Raw genomic sequence first — 22283 nt, 5'->3', positions numbered from 1 at the left:
GCATTTCCTAAAGTTTCCTATACAAACAAATCACAATGTGCAAATCAGCCACCCACGACTTCCTCGCGGACCTCCCAAAATGCGAACACCACCTCCACCTCGAAGGCTGCCTCAGCCCAAGCCTTCTCTTCACTCTGGCCTCTAAGAACAACATCACCCTGCCATCTCCATCTGAAGATGTCGCTTACACGTCGCCCGCAACACTTACAGAACGGTACTCGCATTTCACGAACCTAGACGATTTCCTGGCGTACTACTACCGCGGCATCGCAGTGGTAGTGCATGAAGAGGACTTTGAGATGCTAGCTTGGGAATACTTCACAACAGCAGCTCGAGACGGCGTTTGCCATGCAGAAGTTTTCTTCGATCCACAGAGTCACACGGAGAGGGGCATCGCCTTTGATGTCGTGGTACGTGGTTTCAATGCCGCAAGGAAACGGGCGGAGAAAGAGCTGGGGATAACGAGTTGTCTTATCATGTGTTTCCTGAGGCACATGCCTGTTAGTTCGGCTGCGGAGACTATGGCAGCGGCTGTCAAGGGTGGGCACTTTGACCTCGAGAGTGGAGACGGTCAGGAGCGCGCTATTACTGGTCTTGGGTTGGACTCGTCAGAAGTTGGGTTCCGCCCGGAGCTCTTTGTCGATATGTATCGCGAGGGTGAGAAGATGGGGTTGAGGAGGACAGCGCATGCGGGTGAAGAAGGAGATCCGACGTACATCAGCGGTGCACTCGACGCACTACACGCTGAGCGCATCGATCACGGTATTCGTCTTACCGAAGATGCTGAACTGCTCCGTCGGGTAGTGAAAGAGGAGATACTCCTGACCGTCTGTCCGCTGAGCAATGTCTGCCTCCAAGCTGTGGAAAACGTCGGCCAGGTACCTATCAGGACATTCCTCGAAGCAGGAGTCAAGTTCAGTATCAACAGTGACGACCCAGCGTACTTTGGTGGATACATTCTGAACAACTATTGCGCGGTGCAAGAGGCTTTCAACTTGAGTATGGAGGAATGGAGGATAATCGTTAGCAATTCTATCCACGGCAGCTGGATAGGGGAAAAGCGGAAGTCTGAGCTGCTGGGCCTGCTCGAGGCTTGCATGAGCAAACATGCTTAAGTGTATTCGTAAAGAGTTGGGGCATGAGGAAGGGTGGAGGTTTTCAATGGGATTTCAAAGGCTGGTGTGGTAGGTGATGGGTTATTGAACACCGTCTAGCTCTTCTATAGTCTTTCGATGCGTGGTAAGACCTTCAGCGAAGAGGTCCTAGGTGCCCTATCATTCAATTTCTAGTTATTTAGGACTTCTGCGAAGGCCATCTAGCTATACCATAAATATAGCGATGTAGTTGAGCGCACGACGATGATGACATACACTAGTCGATCGTCGGAAAGAAGCTGAGATCGGGTCTGTATCAAGTCAGCACCACTCCGAGAACAGCTACGGTGTCTGCCCATACACGCTTTCCAATAACACACATAGACGCGTCTTCTAAAGTGCCCTTCTGATTCTGTTCATTGCTCGTGGGTATCATATCCTTCCATACGCATTCTTAACGATCTAGTCCGAGTCGTCGCTGACATCCATCTCCATCTCCGCGTCCGAGTCCTCATCCTCTTCTTCGTCACGCCCTCTCTTCTGTCCCTTGACCGCGTCTTGTGCATTGACCGGAACTGCTTTCTCGGGTGCGGTACCGAAGCCTGCGGGCTGTGCAGACGCTTGTTCGGGCTCGTCTTCGCGCTCCGGCTCGGGCATCTTGTAGGTGCCGTCTAGCTTGGCTACTGTGTCGGACTTGGTCTTTGCGTATGCGATTTGCTGCGTAGTGTAAGTATGGTTTCTTGGGTTGTAATTCGGGAAACACGTACCATGTCCTTGCCAAAGAAAGTGAAGCCCTGTAGAGCGCGCATAGCCTGTGTTGAGGAATCGACGTCGCGGAAGACAACGTGCGCCTGGCCTCGCATCTTCATGGTCTTGAGCGCGACAACATCGAGTATGACGCCATATGTCGCGAACAACATGTACAGGTTCCGCTTAAGGTCTTCTTTTTGTAGCTTGTCGGGAAGGTTGCGCACGTATAATCTGCTTGATGTCAGCATATACGCCGTGCACTGGGATGTAGGCCAACTCACGTGCGATTCGGGATTCCCTCTTTGGAGACGGCGACAGTGCCTGGCGGTCCTCGCGCCGAAGTAGCCATGATGTGTGGAATGCGGCTGCTGGGCGTCGGTGGTGAGGGCAAGCTCCCCGCAGAAAAGCCCGGCCAAGCCAAAATGTTCGGGGACGTGCATCGTCGCCGCCGCGGTCCCTGGAACGCGAACGGCAGTCGCGAACCACGCGCCCACCACCTTCACCGTCTGAAAGAGGAGGACTGCGGTATGGACTTTGGGTCGCTTACCTCACGAGAGCTGTGGAGTATCCACTAACGCCAGCAATCGCCATCTTCCATCATCCATCATCCATCCTCGTCGCAACACCTCAATCACGCCGCTACACGCACGACTTCACCATGGCATCACCAGCTGTTCTAAGCCCACGGCCGAACCCGCCCGGCGCAGCCTTTCAAGATGGGTCCAAGGCTAGAACCCTCGCGCTCCCAAGCCACACCACCAAGCCCACGAAGTCACCAGCTGTACCGTCCACAGCCCCAGCACAAGACAGAGGCATGGATCTTGCCGAGCAGATGAACGACCGGGTGCGCAGCCAATTCGTCATGGGCCAGAAACTAGGAGAAGGTACCTATGCGGTAGTCTTCCAAGCCCACTACGTCAACAACCCCAAGAAGCTCGTCGCCATCAAGAAGATCAAACTCAACGCCGAGTACCCCAACGGAATCGCCCCAGACGCCCTCCGCGAAATGCAATTCCTCTTCGAGATCGACCATCCAAACGTAATCAAACTACACGACGTCTTCTCCAGCAAGGACCAAAACCTGTCCTTCGTACTCGAACATCTGCCCCTGGGAGACCTGGAGGCGCTCTGGAAGAACAAGGAAATCACATACACAAAGGCGGATATCAAGTCTTGGATGAACATGCTGTGTCAAGGAATCTGGTTCTGCCACGAGAACTTTGTCCTGCATCGCGATATCAAGGGCAGTAACGCCCTGATCGCCGCCGACGGAACAGTCAAGCTTGCCGATTTCGGTCTTGCGCGGAGTTTCGCAGATCCAGGAACAAAGATGACTACCATGGTCATTACACGCATGTACCGTCCGCTGGAGTTGCTGTACGGCTGCTCGCACTACGGCGGCACGGCCGACATGTGGAGTATCGGAGTCCTAATGGCAGAACTCTGTATCCGCAACTGGTTTCTCTACTCCGACACCGACATCCAGCAAGTCGCCACCATCTGCGAGAAGTTCGGAACGCCGACCGAGGAAACCTGGCCCGGCGTGTCTTCCCTCCCATACTACGTTGCGCCTGAGAAGCAAACTGGTCCACAGGGTTCCACAGCCTTCAGACAGACACGTCCTCGCGTGTGGTGGAAACAACAGTTTCCTGCGCTGGGAGACGACGGCTGCGATTTCATCAAGGGTTTACTGACACTGGACCCGGCGAAGAGGTACACGGCTCGCAAGGCGCTAGAGGACAAGTGGTGGACCAACGCACCCCGGCCCACAAAGAAAGAAAACTTGCCCAAAGAAGGCGGTGGGGCAAAGGCCATGGGAGAAGATCTGAAGCGGAGAGGCGGAGAGATGCCTACCAATGGTCGCGCCGACAAGGTAGCTCGGAAGCTTGACTTTGGCTCCATGGGGTAGATCATTCTATCCAAGGGGAAAACCAAAACACCCTGGAGTCTACATTGACGCTAGATCTTCTCGTTTGCTTGTTTTTGTCCTAGTGTAGGCTGCAGGCCTGGTCAGTGTCTTCCTTGTAGCTTGTAGGAGGTGTGGCTGCGTTCCGGCTTCTCCCGATCAAGTGGTTCGATCGAGTGGATCCCTTGGATCTGACATGGCGTTTGGGCGTTTGGAGCTCGGTTCAAGGGAACCTGCATACGGGTAGGGCCTTCCGTTTAGACTAGGCTAGCTATGCTGCATTTCTTGGAGTCTGGGGTTGGGTGGTGGTAGCTTTGTTTCGGTGTAACAACTACCGAAGCTCAACACACATGCGATGCTGTACAGGTTCGTCCCATGTGTACTCTGTAGCGAGTGAAATATTTCTTTGCGGTTTCCTTTTGCAGCAGTGTAGTAATAACCATGGGGTTAAGAGGCCTGTCTTTACTGCGTTATGACCTGATGTAGACGCTACGGCATGTCTTGTGGATCAGCCGGGACAAACCCCACTGGATACCTCCTAGGCCTATGATCTCCTGAACATATGTTAAGTTGTAATGCGGTGTATGCTTCTGGGCAGACTGGAAATTGGGGGCTTGGGACAAGATGAAAGGCTTTCCTTGCAGAGTTTATAAACGATCAATATCTGTGTGAAAGCTACGCAAAGCTTCAGAAGCCGTGTAGTTCAACGTTCACAGACACGATCAGAGAGAACATATGAACGAGTTTGAAGTTGAAATGGCATCCTAGCGCCGTAATTCGTTACTATCTAATCATGTCCATTCTTGGATTTCATAACTCTCATAAACAAAGCAAACTATCCAAGCGATATGCTCACTTGACGAGCTTGCAGACCAAGTCGCCAGAGTCGACCGAGTCACCCTCACGTACTGACAGGCCGCTGACCTTTCCAGAGTGTGGTGCGGAGATGACCATCTCCATCTTCATGGCGCTGAGAATAGCAACCGGGTCACCCTTCTTGACCTCGCTACCATCGTGGACGCGGACCTCAACCAAAACACCGGACATGGGTGATCCGACTTGGCTGCTGTCTGTGGGATCGGCCTTGGGTCGCGAGACGTTCTCGATAGCCGCGTGTTGGTCCTCCACAGTGACGGTACGGGTCTCACCGTTCATCTCGTAGAAGACTTCACGCAGACCGGTCTGCTCGGATAGAGGACCGATGGCGAGGAGCTTGAGGATGAGAACCTTACCCTTCTCAAGTTCGACGTGGAACTCCTCGCCGATCTCAGGGCGCGACAAGAAGTAACGAGTGGGCAGGACGGAGAGATCTCCGTACTTAGTGGTCCACTTCTTGTAGTCCTCAAAGACCTTGGGGTACATGATGTATGATGCAACATCACACTCTGTCGCATCACCCCACTTGGCCTTGAGGTCTGCCTTGATCTTGGGAATATCGACGGGCTCAAGGTAGAGACCAGGGCGCTTGTCCATCTTTCTCCGCTCACGGAGAGCTTGCGAGCGGAGGGGCTCGGGGAAACCGCCGTATGGCTGACCCATGAGTCCCTCGAAGAACTCGAGGACAGATGATGGGAAGTCGAGTTGGTCAGCCTTGGCTAGGACGTCGTCGTAGGACAGCTTGTTGGAGACCATGAATTGAGCCAAGTCACCAACGACCTTGGAAGTGGGGGTGACCTTGACGATGTCGCCGAGCAAGTCGTTGGCCTGCTCGTACGCCTTCTTGGTCTGAGCCCATTGCTCACCAAGACCTTGTTGCGATGCCTGGAAGATCAAGTTGGTAAGCTGACCTCCGGGAATCTCGTGCTCGTAGACTTCGGGGTCGGGTCCGGTAAGACCGGCCTCGAAGGGTGAGTAGAGGAGACGGAGCTGGGCCCAGTATGCGTCCAAGTTACGGATCATATGTGCGTCCAGACCAGCGTCGAAGTCGGTGCCCTCGAGAGATGAGAGGATGGCACCCATGCTAGGCTGAGAAGTCATACCCGACATGCTGTCGATAGCGGCATCAACAGCGTCCGCACCAGCCTCAGCACAGGCAACCATAGATGCAACACCAGTTCCGGCAGAGTCGTGGGTGTGCACGTGGATAGGGAGATCGGGGTACTTCTCGCGAATGGTACCGATCAAGAGACGGGCGGCACGGGGCTTGAGTACACCAGCCATGTCCTTGATACCGAGGATGTGCGCTCCCATCTTGACGATCTTGTCGACAACATCCAAGTAGTACTCCAGGTTGTACTTCTTCTTGGGGTTGAGCATGTCACCACTGTAGCACACGGTACCCTCAGCGACACCACCAGCCTTGAGGACGGCCTTGACACCAACCTCAAGCTGCTCTACGTCGTTCAACGCGTCGAAGACACGGAAGATATCGACACCGTTCTTCTTGGCCTGCTCACAGAAGTGGAAGATGGCGTTGTCGGGCAACGAGGAGTACGCAACACCGTTGGCGCCGCGGAGGAGCATCTGGAACGGAATGTTGGGTACGAGCTTGCGCATCTTCCTAAGACGCTCCCAGGGGTCTTCGTAGAGGAAACGCATGGCGACATCGAAAGTAGCACCACCCCAGCACTCCAGAGCCCATGCGTTGGAGAAGGCATGGCTGGTCTCCTTAGCGATGTTGAGCAAGTCAACAGTTCGAACACGAGTGGCGAGAAGCGACTGATGAGCATCACGCCATGTGGTGTCCATGATCAAGCAACCCTTGTTGGCGCGAACAGCCTTGGCGAATCCCTCGGGACCGTCCTTGAGAATGACGTTCCTCCATCCCTCGGTGCAAGGTGCGGAGGTGTCGACCTTCTTGCCGTTGTTGTCGTGGATCGCCGGGATGGGAATAACGCCCTTGAACTTGGGCTCACCGATCTGACCCTTGATCTGACTGCCGTTGACAGCGAGGTCACCCAGGTATGCGAGGAGCTTCTGGGCACGGTTCTGAGAGCCGATCAAGTCGAAGAGAGCGGGAGTGTCGTCAATGAAGGTTGTCCAGCATTGTCCGTCGACGAAGGTGGGATGTGTGAGGAGCTTGATCAAGAAGGGAATGTTGGTCTTGACGCCACGGATACGGAACTCAACTAGAGCACGGAGCATCTTTCGGCGGACGATCTCGTATGTGGAACCGCGGCAAGAGCACTTGACCAACATAGAGTCGTAGTGAGGGGTGATGATGGCTCCGGCGAAACCGTTACCACCGTCAAGACGGACTCCGTTACCACCGGCAGAGCGGTACACCTCGATCTTTCCAGTATCAGGCGCGAAGCTCTGAGCAGGGTCTTCTGTGGTGATTCGGCATTGGAAGGCAAAGCCTCGTGTGGAGATGTGGTCTTGGGTCAAGCCAAGCTGCTCGAGAGATGCACCTGCTGCGATCTGGATCTGTGCCGCAACAATGTCGATACCAGTGACCTCTTCGGTGATGGTGTGCTCGACTTGGATACGGGGGTTGATTTCTATAGGGCTATTAGTTATTTCATCCTGTAAATAGGCGTCGGGAGTACATAGCTATGAAGTAGTAGCGGTTTTGCTGGTCAACCAAGAACTCTGCAGTTCCGGCGTTCCTGTACTTGACACTCTGTGCAAGCCTGACGGCGTCGGCAAGGATAGCATCACGAGTCTCAACTGGGAGGTCCTTGGCGGGAGCAATCTCAACGACCTTCTGGTGACGACGCTGGACACTGCAGTCACGCTCGTAGAGATGGACGACGTTGCCCTGGTTGTCACCGAGAAGCTGGACTTCAATGTGCTTGGGCTTGTCGAGGAAGCGCTCGACGAAGACAGTTCCGTTACCGAAGGCCGACTTGGCCTCTGAAGTGGCGCGCTCGAACGAGTCCTTGAGCGTCTCTTGCTCGCGTACTACACGCATACCACGGCCACCACCGCCGAAAGCGGCCTTGATGATGATGGGAAAGCCATACTCGTCGGTAAAGGCCTTGACATCCTCAAACTTCTCGACGGGTCCCGGGGTTCCTGGCACAACGGGGACGTTGCACTTGACGGCGAGTTTTCGCGCCGAGACCTTGTCGCCGAGCGCGTCGATGGTGTCGGGAGAGGGGCCCACGAACTAAAAGCAGAAGTAAGCATGAGTCGCATATTGCATGGGTAGGAAAAAAAAGGCCATGGGCGCTGCGGTGATCGGCGCCGGGCTGCTTGGGGATCGGCCCCGCCAATGCCTCATCTCGCGCGGGAGCGATAGGCTCAGCAGCGGCTGATAGGCAGCGGCGACCCCTCCACGCAGCTCCGTCATAGCGTAAACAAAGCGGTAAAACTCACAATGAGGCCAGCCTTCTCGACGTTGCGCGCGAACTCTGCATTCTCCGATAAGAAGCCGTAGCCTGGGTGAATCATGTTCACGTTGTGCTCGACCGCGATCTTGATGATCTCATCGCCCGCCAGGTAAGCACCGACAGGCGTGTACTGGCCGCGGGCGCCAATCTCGTACGCCTCGTCGGCCTTTTGCCTGTGCATGCTGAGGCGGTCCTCATGACTGTAGACGGCCACAGTGTGCAGCGACAGCTCGTGCGCTGTTCGGAAGATACGGATGGGGATTTCTCCTCGGTTGGCAACTGGCAGAGCTGTTAGAGCGCCGCAGAGCGAGGAGTGAGCCATTGTGCTCGGCCAACGTACCCAGCAGCTTCTTCAGCTGCATGATGGAGCTGCTCGCACGCAGCTTGTGGTGGACCGAGTTCCTGTGGGGGTGGTGCTCGCCATGGTCCTCGTCGAAGTCGTTCTCGTCAATGGCCGACGAGGCGTTCTGGTCAACTGCAAGCGTCGTCATGCTGAATGACGGCTGTGTGTATTGGGGTAAGAGAGGGGGTAGAGGTAGTGAGAGAGAGGAGGAGAGGGGGAGGTCTGAAAGGCGCAGAAGAAGTAGGATACAGCGCCAATTTATTATGGTACCGACTATCGGATATCCAGGGTCTGCTACTTGCTACGACTCACTCGCTCAACCATGTGCAGAGCGCGAGTTTAATCCCAAAACAGATCCACACAGCCAAGCCAGATGGAAACACGCTGCAGAGACCCCGTCGGCCACCTGAAAAGCAACCAAGCTAACCATGGATAGCTGCATGCCACCACCTGGCCAGAGCTCCCTCGCGCGGGGAGATAATGGAGGGGCACTGACAAGGTTCGCCGACGGAACCACCCCGTGTGCGACACGATTGAAATTGTCACCGTCGTCACAGGCCCTGCCCCACCGCGTACCAGAATCTTAAACATGTATAAAACCTTTTTGCTCTACATATCCCACGCCCACTAAGCACGTGGGGCGCCTAGCCAAAGCCACACGCACCTCGTCCGGTGTCGTCGACGCTCAATGAAACCTTGACCGCTACCCACTCTGACCCCTCTGGCAACCCATTCGCGAGATCATCCCATCTCCAGCCCAGCTGCCAGAGCAGTGTCTACCGCATCGGAGAAAGCTCGGCATCGCGGAAAAATGTCGTGCTTATCCAGCGCTTTCCTTCGGCGTAGGTTCCTCTACCGAGCTCCTTATGACCGTCGAGGGCAACCTCGCTATTTAACCTCGTTCACGGTATACTTTTCCGACCTTTGCCTCGCTTCGTGGCCGCGTACCTGCATAGCTGCGAGGAGTATTCGGAACATGGGTCTGAGCTATTACCGGCTGCGCATCACGCCCATGCGGTTCCGCCTCTCACCATGACAGATGGTTACGTAGATCTAGACTTGACTTGGCTATGAGCGACTCTTCGAAACCGGTGACGTTAGCTTACGATGGGGTCGTTTGAGGCATTCAGTGGCTGCATCTGGAAACATTACTCGTGTACTAGTCTTCCAAGATTGCTTGGCAAAGATCATGCACCTGCGATACGGAGCTTCAAACACTCGCTACTTGGCACATTGACGCCCGAACGGTTGAGCTAATTTATCCGTGGGCATACACAGAAACCTTTTCTTGGGTCACCACAGCCTGTCCTCGGGGTATCTGTTGTGCTTTCCAAGGTTCGATCAACGGTACATCGACATTTCGTGTATCACTGCATCGCATTGTGTCTCAGCTCGTCATAGCGATTATGCTATTCGAAAAGGACATAAAGTACTCGCTAAGTACCAAGGTTGAGAACAACTAAAGCCAACCTTGGAAGGCTCGCCATCGACACGTGACGAAAAACGTGTAGGTAGTGCAAAGTCTGGTTGCGTACTGTAGGAATTGGATCTTTGGTAACGGGGGTCTGCCAGGTCCGTCTTAAGTGGACCTCTTCGTTCTCAACCATGGTAGCACCTCGTATAAGAAGAAACTGAACATGTTTGCAGATTACATTAAAACAAAAACTTGCAAAGTAGGTGACCCAGCATCAACGTAGGCTCTAGGATGTTCGGTTTTTCCTAGATTAGCGTGGTACCACGCAGAGTCGAGGCCTAAGGATATGTGATACTCAACCACCAGCACCAATATAAAAAGGCCCGTGGAGGTATTCGCCCTGCGCAGCATTGATACGCTCAACCAGAAACAAGCTTTGTATTCGTAACGACTGGCCGAATCCACGCCTGCGCAAGTCCTCCTAGTAGTGAGTACCTCCAGGGTACGTTCGGATATCTCGTACAGTACACAATAAATGCATGTAGGAGCCGGGCATGTCCATAATTCTACAACCCGTCACTGCCCAGGACTCTCATTGGTGCGTGATGGTCGCAACAATAGTGACATCATGCTAGTATTGCGAATACTGAGACGGAAACGTGGTGTTAAGATCGTCAGTCATCATATTGACATACTAACGATTCATCAGGTGTGAGTACCTTCGTGATGCATGTCCAACTCCAGGGTGCAACATCATTGGGATCACAACACGCGAACATCCACAGCGAATACGAGATATCAGCGCAAATGAAGTGATTAACTAGAGTACAGAAGCCTGAAGATGTTCTATATGTGAAGCATCCAGACTAAGAGGCCACCTTGAACGCCTGTAGAGTACATTGCCGCAAACTGCCCAAAACCTATGAACCCTCCGTTCGCTTTTGCATGCTCCACCAATCATCAATATGTAGTGTGAAGAGAACCCTTGACTACCCCCATTTGCGGAGTAGCAAGCTCGTCTCCATTTGGACAGCGTCTAAAAGGGGCGGAAGCCTCCAGTTGGCTGCGGGGCAATGCCGTTGGGCTGTCCATAGGGACCTGGGGACGGGGCCGAAGTCATCGGACCCTGAGTGAGCATGAGACGCGAGCCAAGGATCGGAGTGTCGTCCTCCTTCTTCTGTTGCGACACCTCGCGGGTCTTGCGCTCCTCGTTGTCCTTCTTGAGCATCTCGAGAGCGGCCGTCTGTTGGGAGATGAGGTTGATCATGTATGGCTGGTGAAACGTTAGTGATTTGCAAAGCACACACGGAAGAGTATTTGCATACCATGGTGAAGTCGTGCAGACCGTTGCGCCATGACATCTCGAGAATGATGTCAGGGCGGAGGAGGTCGTAGCAGGCATAGAGCATACCAACGTAGCACTCGCGGCTGCCAATATCGACGAACTGTATTGCGGATTAGTGTGGTACTTGGTGAGTACAGAGACCAACTTACGTAGCGGAGCAGATCCTCAACGACATCGGCCTTGCCTGACATGGCAGAGGTCTCAATAGCGTCCTTGAACAACTTGTCCTGCTTGCTGAGAGTGATGGACTTCTCCCATCGCTTGTTCTTGCGGTAGATGTCGGCTGCGATTTGACGGAAGAACACCAGGTCGTGCTTCTCCAGGCGCTGGGCAAGGTCAACGGGATCGTAGTTGTCGTAGTTGTTGACCGAGTCGCGGAGTGTCTTGTAGTCCTCCTCTTCGATCAAGAGATCGTTGAGGGCGTTGTTAACCTCGCGCTTGTTCTGCGACTGGACGTTGAGGAGGAAAGGCTTGATCAGAGGAATGTTGTCAGATTTGACGAACATGCGGACAACACGGTTGACGTCGATTCGGGGAGTCAAAGCCTGCAGGAGGTCGGTCAGGAGAGTTGGCTGCTCCTCAAGGTAGAAGCCCAAAGCCCGGTAGTAGATCTCAACGTTAGTAGCCTTGGTGATGGTGTCCTTGAATGCTTGGTGCTCCCAGGCATCTGCGGCACGCTCCATCATGGCAAGGGCGGCGTTGTCCCACTCATCATAGTGGACGTAGAGGAAGATGAGTTCGGGCCTAGAAATATTAGAACCGAGTGGCACGAATGTTGTTCGCGATTGCACTCACCATAGATGGGCCTCCTCTGTTGCACGAATCATCTTTGGAATGTTGATCCTATGGGCCGTCAGTTGAATGCAGATAAGCGAAGTTTACTCGAAAACCGACCTTGACCAGAAAAGACGCAAGTGCTCCATCACACGCTCGGGGTGGTACTTGGCTAGAGCCTCTCCAAGTGCGCTGAACATCCCCATGTGGGCTAGATTGACTGCGTTAGCATCTTGTACATAGTGTAGTTGTCACGGGTTATGATTGTTGAAGGGTTGAATTTTTTAACGGGACGGTAGTTGTCAGAGGGGTAAACTTACCGCGTTCCAATCCAAGACCAGCCTCGAGCAGGCTAATCAGCTCGTCGAAGTAGCCATTGCGCTCGTACTGCTTAACGAGATCGGTGAGCTCTTCGGCGTGGACGATCAGGTTGAGACCGCAAATCTGGGCGAGACGGAATTCCTTCTTCGCGACGCAGGCTTCGTTGACTTGCTTCCAGACCTTGACGGAGTTGGCCTTCCTGGCACACTCGACAGCAGCTTGGTAGTCCTCCAGGTGCACAAGAGTGGTTGCAAGCTTCGCCCAGTTCGAAATGCTAGTGAAGAAGATCTTGGCCGCCTCATGGTAACCCTCCTCGTAAGCCTTGTCACCTGACGCTTCAACATCTGCAACGTTGGTGGCGCGGAGAAAGTCCTCGAGCTCGGGTAGTTGGTTGGTACGAGCGAAACAGAAAGCCAAGGCGGTGTCGACGGGTACCTCACGAAGAGTCTTGCGAGCCATTCTCAGGAACTTGATCAAGTCTTCGTCCTTGCCAGCGTGGGTAGCAATCTCAATGACTTCCAGGTAGTTGGATGCATCTCCGGCACGGATGTAAGATTCGATTGAGTCCGTGACACGAAGACCGTCCAGCTGTGCCTTGGCGACCCTGCTCCACACCTCAGGCGTGTCAACCCTGTCAGCATATTCATATGCTCGATCAATTGAAACAATGTGCTCAATGAGGACGTTGGCAGCCTCGACGTGATTCTCGTGCTTCTTGAAGATCTCGAAGGCCTCGTCGTACATGCCGACCTCGATACATTGCTGGGCAATGTCCTCAGGGCTGTACTGATCGAGTTGCTGGATGTAGTTCATAACTCTACCGCGATCGGACTTGCAGGCAGTGAGCATCAGCAAGTTCTGAAGGGACGGGTTATCACTGAATGTAGTTGGCTCCAAGATAATCTTCTCCAGCAGGTCGATCAGCTCAGCAGGCATGTCACCAGTGATGAAAGCCTTCACAGCAACAGAGACCTTGTCTGGATCGGTGGACGAAGGAACAGCCGAGGAAGTGACTTGGTCTACGAGCGATCGGCGATGGATGTTGTTAGGACTCAGGACATAATCCCAAACCTCGGAATCGGCTCGCTCCAGAAGGTAACGTGCTTGGGCCTTGAACATGGCGTTCTCGTTGGTGATATGAATCAGCTCAAGGTCATTCTGTCCCTTGCTGTAGGCGATGAAAGCCAGGTTGGGGTCACGCTTCTCGCAGTACTTGCCAACGGTGAGAGTGTCGTATTGGTCGTTCTCCTTCAGGAACTTCTCCGGGTTGTTGTTGGAATCGATGTAGATCTTGGCCAAGGCATTGTAGACGGCTTGCTGCTGGTTGCCACTTGCAAGTGTCTGCTCCAAGAACGGGAGAAGAAGCTTCAATCGGTTTCGCGACTCAACCTCGGCAACCAACTCATCGATTGGAATCGACGACGGCGTTACTGAAGCCAGAAGGCCCTTGATGATGCTTTCATCGCAGTCCACATCGAGCAGACCGCCAACGACAGCCGGTGTCCTGGCAGGGTTGACCCTCTGAACGTAGACTTCGATAGACTTGAACTGCTGCTTCTTGTAGAGGTACAGTACAAGATCGTGGATGAAGTTGAAGCGGTCGCAGACAATAATCAGAGGAAGCTGTTCCGTGAGGTTGGCCTCCTTCAAGAAGTTCTTGACCTTTTCTCCATTCAAAAATTGACTCTCTCGGCAGATACGCTCAACTTCGTTGAGTTGGCCCATAGTGGTCGCAGCCTCGATGTACTTGAAGTGAACGTCGGGATCTTCGCTGACGTTGACAATGGAACCCAGGAAGAAGTACAGACCCTCCGCGGTACGGTGCTTCTCTAGCAGATCGATGATCTTGGTGGCGCCAAGCAGATCAGAGTACTTCTGGGCGATGCGGATGACAGCTTGAAGGTTTTGGCGGATGTTGGTAGTGAGCATGGCGTCCAAGCACTCAAGCGACAGCTCGACTGTGAGCTGACCGAAGTAGTTGATGAGCCACTCTTCTGGAAGCTTGTCGGTCTGAACAATGATACGCTTGATCGCGGCTGGGTCATCATTGTGTTCCAGAGCACGAGTAAGCAGACCAGCGTTCTCGCAGAGCTGAGCGATGCGCATCTTGTCGTAGTGGTGGAACATTTCATTGCCCAGGATAGCATCTGCGACCTGAGGGGCATTGAGCAAGTTCATCTCGAGGAGCTTGGTCTGCATGTGGCCCTCTTCGGGTAGATCGTTGGAGAGAACATCCAGGAGGAAAGCGGTTGCCTGTTGGATCATGCCCTGTGACTGGAAGATGTCGACAACGCGGTCGATGCTGATCAGTGGGCCACCTTCGTTCTTCGCTAGCTGAGAAGCAAACTCGGCTCCCTTCTCGGCATTGATACGAACAACGTGCTGAAGCAAGACGTTGTAATCGGGTGTGTAGCCAACGCCGTTGCAGTACTGCAGGATGAGATCGTAGTGGCCGAGCTCCGCGAGCGCTGCGACAACCTTTTGGGATACGTTCGCCTCCTTGTAGATGGCCAAAGCGAGGTTCAGATCGTGGGGTTTGGCGAGATCACCGAGCTCCTCTGAGCAGTGAAGCTTGCCTTCCTTCTGCCACTTCTCGATGAGGTGCTTGCGGCCCTGAGCGAAAACAGGACGGGCCAACTCCAGAGTTTCCTCCTTGTTTAAACCACCCTTGTCTAGTAATTGACCAAAGTATTGTAGCAGAGTGGTGATCTGACCAGGTTGGTTGGGAACCTGGCGCAGCCTGTTGATCGTGTTCATTGTGCGGAGGAAGCCCCGGGGCGAGTTGGCAGCGACCTTTGCGGCTTCCGCGAAGTTTCCCTGGGACATGAGCGTCTCGAATCGCTGGGAGTAGAGCTGATCTGCGCCTGGAAGCCCGCCCTTGGAGGCAAGCTTGTACGCAATTTCAGCACACGCCGGGTTCTCCATGATGTAGGGAATCAGGGTGTCTTCCCGAATGGTTGTGTGCAGAACCTGTCCGCGCTTGTTGATGACGACTACACCAGTGCCTTCGTCATCTCGCGCCGTTGTGAAGACTGTCTCCTCAGATATCCGGTTCAGGAACAGAGCGGTACCGGTCTCGAGGTCGTGAAGGTGAATGAAACCGAACTTCGTAATTACGATTAAAATGCCGTACTTTTGCGCGATATGGATGCCGAGCGGGAAGTCACCAGTACCCTCGGCGGGCCAGTGGATCGGAATGAGGCGCTTCGGGAAGGCTGGGTTTGCGGCGTTGTGGTCGACCTCGACGATGTTGATCTTGGCTTCTCCAGATGAAGATTTCACAGCGAAGGCGAAGATCTTCGTGTCGGTTGAGGCGCCATCGAGACGGAGTGTGCCAAAGGTAGCAGCGTGACCCTCGAGGGGTTGGCTAACGTTCCTCGCCTTGGAGAAGAGCTGCATGTTTCCACGAATGCCACCGGCGGGGTTCGATGTGATACCGACCAAGCAAGACCAGCTCTCGTCATCGTTGGTAACGTAGTTGATGATCTGGTTGTTCTACACAGCGGGTTAGATGCGATTGGCGCTGAATGGCCCAGTTCACATACCTCGAGCTGTTCTTGGCGATCGAAGATCTTACGCGGCGCAACAGCGTTCTTCGAATCAAGCACATCCCAGTGGTATACGGCCTTTGTGCTGACTAGCGCAAGTGTCGTCTGGCTGATCCACCTCCAGAATTGGATGTCCTCCTGATGGCTGTAGGTCTGCAGACGCTCTTTGGTCTCGAGGTTGAACAGCTGCAGTGTCCGGCCTTGAGCCTTGAGAGCGATGATGGGCTCAGTCAAGTGCATGATGGCGCTGTCGGCGCGAATCGGTCTCCGGATGACATTGTTGGTGTTCTTGAGGTCGATGATGACGGTCTCGGCGGGCGCGTTGGCTTCGTTGTTGACCTGGCGCACGCAAACGTACTTGTCGGACTCGAGTGTCTACGGTGGCTGTTAGCATAACTTTGTCGTGTGCATACACCTTGTGGGATTACGTACGCAGTTTTGCCATGATATCGATGCCGGCTGGACTATGTGTTAGCTGAGGTCCTTGGTTGCCTTGTTCGCGGAAAGCGAGGCCTGGGACCAACGTACGAGAATGTTGAGGTTCGTGAGCTGTCAATTGTTAGCTTCAAGCACTTTGGCATGCAAGGGTCTGATGCGGCACATACCAGCGTCGGCTGAGTGACGTGCAATGGCACCTGTCGCTGGGCCATGTTTGCGACAGTCCAGCTCCAAGCTCACCGGGGTGAGAAAGCGCGCAAGAATCGGGTATCGGAAGAAAAGGAAGAAGTAGACCCAGGTGCACAACTCCAGAAGCGCGTGATAGGAAATGAGAGACGGTCGTATAAGGCGGGGTCGGGGTCGTGGAGGGTGATGCTGTTCGAGAAAGGAGCTCCTGGTGTTGTTTCCACATACGCTGGTTCGCCCTATGCTTGGCAAAGCTCCCGATTAGGTAAAACCCAATTGTGGCAGCTTTACCCAATGACGTTTGCTGCAGCGACCAATCCCGAGTACGCTCACTTTCCACGCCAACGTTTTTGATGCCTTTACCACGTTGGCGAGAAGTCGAAGGGAATATCTCGTCTATCGCACCTTGAATTAGCATTCAGTTCATCATTTCGCGTGTTCGTACAACAGCAAGTCGTGGGGCTAAGTGACGCGGGAACCCGTAGTTCCCCGGCGCGTCTCCGCGCATTGAGCATGAGAACAAAACGCGAATTCCACATTGATATCTCTGGACAACCTTCAAGATGACCCCAAGAACTTCAAGACGATCTCATACAGAGTAAGACATTACATTATACATCAAGGCCATGCTTGTGCTTCCGATACCATCGCAGACTACTCGCACTGAACGTAATCCCAAACATAGCAACCATTACAACCTTCAAATCAAGCATGGCAGATACGAAACTCATTTCCTTGTCTGATCATCACAAGGCCTACAATCCCACTTCCTGGAACTTTGACTCTCGATTTGGACTTCCCTTCCTGGCCTTCTCTGCATCCGAGCCAAATGCTGGGGGTGGTGCCAGGGCTTCATCGAAATGGTCACGCGCTTCCTCGAAGCTCTCGCCAGCAGATGTCGCTGTGGCCCCGCTTACAACACGTTCTGCAGACCTCCCACGTGCCAAGCTGAATTCATCTTCATCGCCAGACAGAGATGAGACGTCTGAATAGCGTTCTTCCTTGACGACACCAACGTGAGGAACATACGAAGGCTCAACATGACCCAAGTCCTTTGGGCGATCGGCCTCACCAGATATGCGGCTGTCTATCGATTCACGAGCCGGTTCGCTAGCGCTCTTTGAAGAGAGAGATTGAGACTGGGGTTGTGAGACGGAGTTTCGGAGAGTCGCGCCACCGATGAAGCCAGGCTCTTGTTCTTTGGTAGTACCTTCGGTCTCTGCCGCAGGAGCATGCTTGGAACGCCTCTTCAGTTTGCTCAAGAGTGACTTGAAACCCTTGGAGGATCCTTGGGACGTCGGCGAGGTTGGATCGGCCGAATCGTGCTCCGGTATGGGGTGAGCTTCTGTGAGCTCTGCCTCTTCGTACAGATCCTCGTTATCGCGTGGAGTTTCATTGGCCACCACTGCAGGTTCAGCCGTGGTGATCTCTTTTGATTTGCGTTGTTCTCCTGCAGTCTTGGTCTTCTCAGCTTCCTTTGCCTGTTTCGCTGCTAGTTTCTCTTCGGCAGCCCGCGCTTTGGCAGCCCTCTTCTCTTCGTCTGTCAAAGGTTAGTATTGTGAGAACTATGCGATGATGAATACGTACCCCTGCCCTGCTTCTCCTCTGCCTTGATCTCGGCGGCACGCTCTTTCTCCGTTCGGATGCGGCGCTTCTCTTGCTCCTGGTCAAGTCGGCGCTCTTCCTCCTCAGCACGTCGTCTCTCGTCCTCGGCACGGCGCTTATCCGTCTTCTCGGTGATCTCGTCCAATGTAGGCTGAATCCTCGCTTGGGCAATAGCATCAATGTCTCCTTGGTCCATCCATTTACCGTTACCGATGTGTACTCTTCCGTGATTTTCCATACGGGTTTCAGAGTTGGCTAGGGCTCGCTGTCGCGCCTTCTCATCCCAATCGTCCACCATTGCGGATGACATCTTGCCAGTCTTATCATAGATCTGCTTATCCATGCCCTGCATTTGAGCTTGTACCTTGCGCTGTGCTGCAGCAAGCAAGGACTTGCGGTCGTTCTCGCGTTTCTTTGCATCGACATCAGCCAGCTGTTTGTTGAATTGGTCCATCTGCGTGCGAATTCGTCTTGAGCGGAAGTCGTCTTCGTCAGAATCCGAATCTTGCGCCGGAGCTGTCTCGGAAGCGCTGTGCGCGCGGTTGCGTCCACGCCGCATAGAGAGCTTCGAGCGTGTCGGCTGATCATAGCCGTAATAGCTTCGGTAAGCGGCGTTCTCGTCGTATCCTATCTTGGATAGTCTTTCTTGTGCGAGCTTCTGCGCAGCCTCCTGGATCCCAATATAGCGCATAGCTTGCTGCTTGATGTCGGCCTCGCCGGTTGCAGGCTGTTGACTATGGGCTGCCGTCGCTCCTGTACGGGCAATGGACTGGCCTGATGCGCCATCAATGTGTTGCTGCTGCACATCGTAAATCTTCTTGGCCATGGAAATGGCGGAAGCTCGAAGGGCATCGTTATGCTTCTTCTCTTCCGTCTCTAGTGCAACTGGTGGAGCGCTCGTGTACATGTCGCGCGAGATGCTCTTCGCATGCTGGATACGTGCGGCTTCCATAGCACCATAGCCGCCGCGACTGGAGTCAACAGGAGTTGCTTGAGGTTTGGCCCGGGTCGATGCACTGTGGGCAAGCGTTGCTGCGCCCAATGCGTTCCTTGCAGAGTTCTTTGAGTCTGGATACAGCGGCGCAGTGGGTGGGTTTGATTGAGCGCGCTTGCGTCTTGATGCCGAGTGGGCGTCGGTGGCTGCAGTAAAGGCATTCTTCCTGCCCTGGTCTGTATATCCGTAATCCACGTCTGCGCTGGGTGCTGCCTTGCGCATAGCGATGGTAGCAGCAGAATGACCATCAGCACTAGCTTCAGGCTGCCATAGGTTCAGCTTTCCGCCATCTCTATGGGCGAGAAGCGCGGCCTTTGAGCCTGCTGCGCTTGCTTCTGGCTGCCACATGGGCGCCATCTTGTAACCGTTTGCGAGCAACGCAGCCTTGCCTGCCGCGGAAGATTGTTCGGGTTTCCACCACTCCGGGCTCTTCTTGTTCTGGTTGGCGAGTAATGCGGCGGCTCCGGCAGAGGACTGTGTATCAATTCCCACCACGGGGTAGCTGGGAAGGTCTTGGACTTTTGCGTATTTGAGGCTCGTCGCAGCGCCTGTGGATCTCTGTTAGGGTATGATGTAATGCGGTAATCATAACATTGCACTCACTGGCCGACGAGAGCTTTCCGTCTGCTCCGAGCGGATTGATGGGCTTCGACACGTTTGCTTTGGCAGGGCTACCGTGGTTGTGCGAGTAAAGCGCCGCTGCCGACGCCTGGTTTTGCAATGCGCTGGTCTTTGGATGCTGATGCGCGGATGGGTCAGGGCAACGCATGTTCGTCTCGGCGGAGGATCGCGGTGGAGCCGCCTGTTCCGATTGCTTCAAGGGTCTGCTGTCAGACGCGGGGGGCGCGTCCGTGGTAAGGGCTGTCGTCGCCATTGTGAAAGAGCGGGTCGAAGCAAGACGGGAACGTGTCAGGCGCTGCTTCGGGGGCGATCACAAGAAATAAGAGGGAAAGGCAAACGCCAACTAGGGTCACACACAGCGGCGCCCTCCATGGCTAAAATGACGAGAGGACGGCGATGATGTCATATCAACCTTGAGCTCTACCTAGGCCTGTGGAGGATCGCCGTAAGGGTGCGTTCCGCGTCGAAATCTCACACTAGCCTTACCACTCCAGGCCTGGTTCTAGCCTGAGCCCGACATAGCCTTGCCTGTCCTGATTGAAGCCAGCGACGGACTCACCGAAGCAGTCAAATCATGTACCAAGTGCGTCGAGGGTTCATCCTGTCTGTCAGCACCCTGGTGCACATCTGAAGATCACAGCCCTGCGTCGAGTGAACGAAGAACATCAGCGTACAGAACGTTACACTTGGCATAGTGGAACATAGCGGCACGACATGCAAGGAACAAACTGAACATGTGCTCCACCGTCTACACGGCCACAAAAACTGAAATTCGCAAGTATCCCAAGGTGATGTAGAGTTCTGAGAGGTAGGTGTTGAAATTGCCCTTGCACACCGTGGTGGCCAGGTTTCTTTCTTCAAATGTATGCATAGGCGACGGATATTTCCAGACGGTGTCGTGATTAGGTTCGCTGATCGCGACAGCGCAATCCGGATATCAAGTGAGCTACGAAGATGGCGCGCTTCCATCCTGATTGTTGTAGTGATGTACTTCCGTCTACTGGTGCGTGTTGGTTTCAGCGACAAGCTCGGGAGACAAAGCCGGGTTAGATGCGGTTAGTGTGAGCTGACTACGTCACCGAGCTTTAACTTTCCATCTTGATTCAACAGACAGCTACCTAGGTATACCACCAATTTTAGTCTGTCGGCTGTAGTAAACATGGCTGAACTGCAAACGCCACTCAAGAGTATCTTGAACTTTCGCGATGTCAGCCAGTTTGTCAATGAAACAACAGGAACTAGGTAATCCACCGAAGCGCCTTGAGATTAGTCTTGCGCTGACCGTGCTGCAGCCGTCTAAGGAACGGCTTACTGTTCCGAAGTGCACGACCTGGTGCGTACCTCCCACACATGCCTTGGCGCGAGGTTGACTTTTGAAGATGAGGCCTCTTTCCAAGACAGGCAGAGATTGCTGAAGGAATATGGCGTGAAGAGCATCATCGATCTACGAACGAAGTAGGTAGACGCGACGCTCAGGAGCTGACATCGTGTTGACCGGTTAGAACAGAGCATATCGAACAGGCGCAAAAGCACGATGCAAGAATCAAAGCGTCAGCAGCAGTCCCTCAAACCAACGACGACGCAGCGGAGCCCCTCAAGATACCCGGCATAATCTACCACGAAATCAATTTCAATGGCTCGGCCTTCTCGCGCATGTTGCTTTCGAAACTCACATGGCTTGAGTTCTTCAGGCTCGCAGGGCTCATGATTGTCGGCTACCGCAAGGATGCGATCAAAATCTTAGCTCCTCACATGGAAGACATGGGTCTTGTCGGACTGGCCGAGCAGTCGCTGGACGTGTGCACCCGCGAAGTCACACAGGTCTTTGATGTATTAGGAGAAGAGAAGAACTGGCCAGTTTTGGTCCACTGCACGCAGGGCAAGGACCGAACCGGGCTCATAGTCATGCTGGTCCTGTTGCTCCTCGGTGTGGATCAAACCACTATCGACGAAGACTATCGCCTATCCGAGCCAGAACTCGAGCCAGAGAGGGAGGGAAGGCTGAAAGAGATGGCATCAATTGGTCTGACCGAACAGTTTGCGATATGTCCCCCAGACTTGGTAAGCCATGTAAACTCTTATATGGTCGAGAAGTACGGCAGCGTGGAGAAGTACCTGGAGAAAGCCGGTGTGGCCAAGGAGAAGGTGGACTTTGTTAGGGGGAAGCTACTAGCGGACGCGTCGAGGTCCTGAGCTCCAGGGCTTGCCCCGCCCTTATGCTAGAACCAAGCTTGGCAAATCTGAAAATTGTTCCCATCTGGACAAAGTTGTCGTTAATCTTGGTGAAAATAAAGGGTCCTCAGATCATACACGTGTATGACCGAAGAAGGAACGAGCCTATATGTTGGTGAGAAAGCCTATCGCGTAGACTAGAATTCATGGCAAGATACTGGACGTTGAGGTGTGGGTGATTGTGAACTTCCGCCCCACACGCCTTATCAACAAGGCAGAGTTATGCTGGCAATGTTGCAACGTATGTCGCGCCAATCCATGGGAGTCGCCGTCGGTGTGCTGGGAGTGGTCTGAAGCTAGGCTACGAGTCGACCTCCTGCAGGGCCAGTGCAGGGGGGGCAGGCGCAACCCCAGTGCGTTCGCTTAGTAGATTCACCGCCGTTAAAGGCTCGGGATCCCAACACGTTTACCTCCCATCTTGCAAAATTGCTCCGCGGT

General features: G+C 54.0%; 7 protein-coding genes across 7 annotated transcripts; 3 read left to right on the top strand and 4 right to left on the bottom strand.

Moving 5' to 3' along the window:
* Nucleotides 1-35: 35 nt before the first annotated feature.
* On the top strand, nt 36-1115 carry J4E92_002952 (uncharacterized protein; the record flags this gene model as incomplete). Its single annotated transcript, XM_051494352.1, has 1 exon — nt 36-1115. One exon carries the CDS (start codon nt 36-38, stop codon nt 1113-1115), a length of 1080 nt encoding a protein of 359 aa, XP_051356031.1.
* A 441-nt stretch (nt 1116-1556) lies between these two features.
* Nucleotides 1557-2193, bottom strand: J4E92_002951 (uncharacterized protein; the record flags this gene model as incomplete). Its single annotated transcript, XM_051494351.1, has 3 exons — nt 1557-1811; nt 1862-2075; nt 2126-2193. The coding sequence occupies 3 exons, from the start codon at nt 2191-2193 to the stop codon at nt 1557-1559; spliced, it is 537 nt and encodes a 178-aa protein (XP_051356030.1).
* Nucleotides 2194-2502: 309 nt separating this feature from the next.
* On the top strand, nt 2503-3753 carry J4E92_002950 (uncharacterized protein; the record flags this gene model as incomplete). The annotated part of the gene is made up of 1 exon (XM_051494350.1): nt 2503-3753. The coding sequence occupies one exon, from the start codon at nt 2503-2505 to the stop codon at nt 3751-3753; it is 1251 nt and encodes a 416-aa protein (XP_051356029.1).
* Nucleotides 3754-4602: 849 nt separating this feature from the next.
* Nucleotides 4603-8515, bottom strand: J4E92_002949 (uncharacterized protein; the record flags this gene model as incomplete). The annotated part of the gene is made up of 4 exons (XM_051494349.1): nt 4603-7198; nt 7239-7801; nt 8011-8303; nt 8365-8515. The coding sequence occupies 4 exons, from the start codon at nt 8513-8515 to the stop codon at nt 4603-4605; spliced, it is 3603 nt and encodes a 1200-aa protein (XP_051356028.1).
* Nucleotides 8516-10817: 2302 nt separating this feature from the next.
* J4E92_002948 (uncharacterized protein) lies at nt 10818-16419 on the bottom strand (the record flags this gene model as incomplete). The annotated part of the gene is made up of 10 exons (XM_051494348.1): nt 10818-11054; nt 11107-11226; nt 11276-11870; nt 11922-11969; nt 12021-12111; nt 12221-15716; nt 15767-16144; nt 16202-16228; nt 16298-16318; nt 16375-16419. 10 exons carry the CDS (start codon nt 16417-16419, stop codon nt 10818-10820), a joined length of 5058 nt encoding a protein of 1685 aa, XP_051356027.1.
* A 729-nt stretch (nt 16420-17148) lies between these two features.
* On the bottom strand, nt 17149-19866 carry J4E92_002947 (uncharacterized protein; the record flags this gene model as incomplete). The annotated part of the gene is made up of 3 exons (XM_051494347.1): nt 17149-17933; nt 17981-19540; nt 19596-19866. 3 exons carry the CDS (start codon nt 19864-19866, stop codon nt 17149-17151), a joined length of 2616 nt encoding a protein of 871 aa, XP_051356026.1.
* Nucleotides 19867-21034: 1168 nt separating this feature from the next.
* Nucleotides 21035-21806, top strand: J4E92_002946 (uncharacterized protein; the record flags this gene model as incomplete). The annotated part of the gene is made up of 2 exons (XM_051494346.1): nt 21035-21039; nt 21116-21806. 2 exons carry the CDS (start codon nt 21035-21037, stop codon nt 21804-21806), a joined length of 696 nt encoding a protein of 231 aa, XP_051356025.1.
* Between the last annotated feature and the right edge of the window lie 477 nt (nt 21807-22283).

This window comes from Alternaria infectoria (genome assembly GCF_024043175.1).
Source record: "Alternaria infectoria strain BMP 0036 chromosome Unknown scaffold_3, whole genome shotgun sequence".
Lineage (NCBI taxonomy): Eukaryota > Fungi > Ascomycota > Dothideomycetes > Pleosporales > Pleosporaceae > Alternaria > Alternaria infectoria.
The sequence above is the reverse complement of the archived record's forward strand: the minus strand, read 5'-3'. Positions and strand labels throughout refer to the sequence as shown.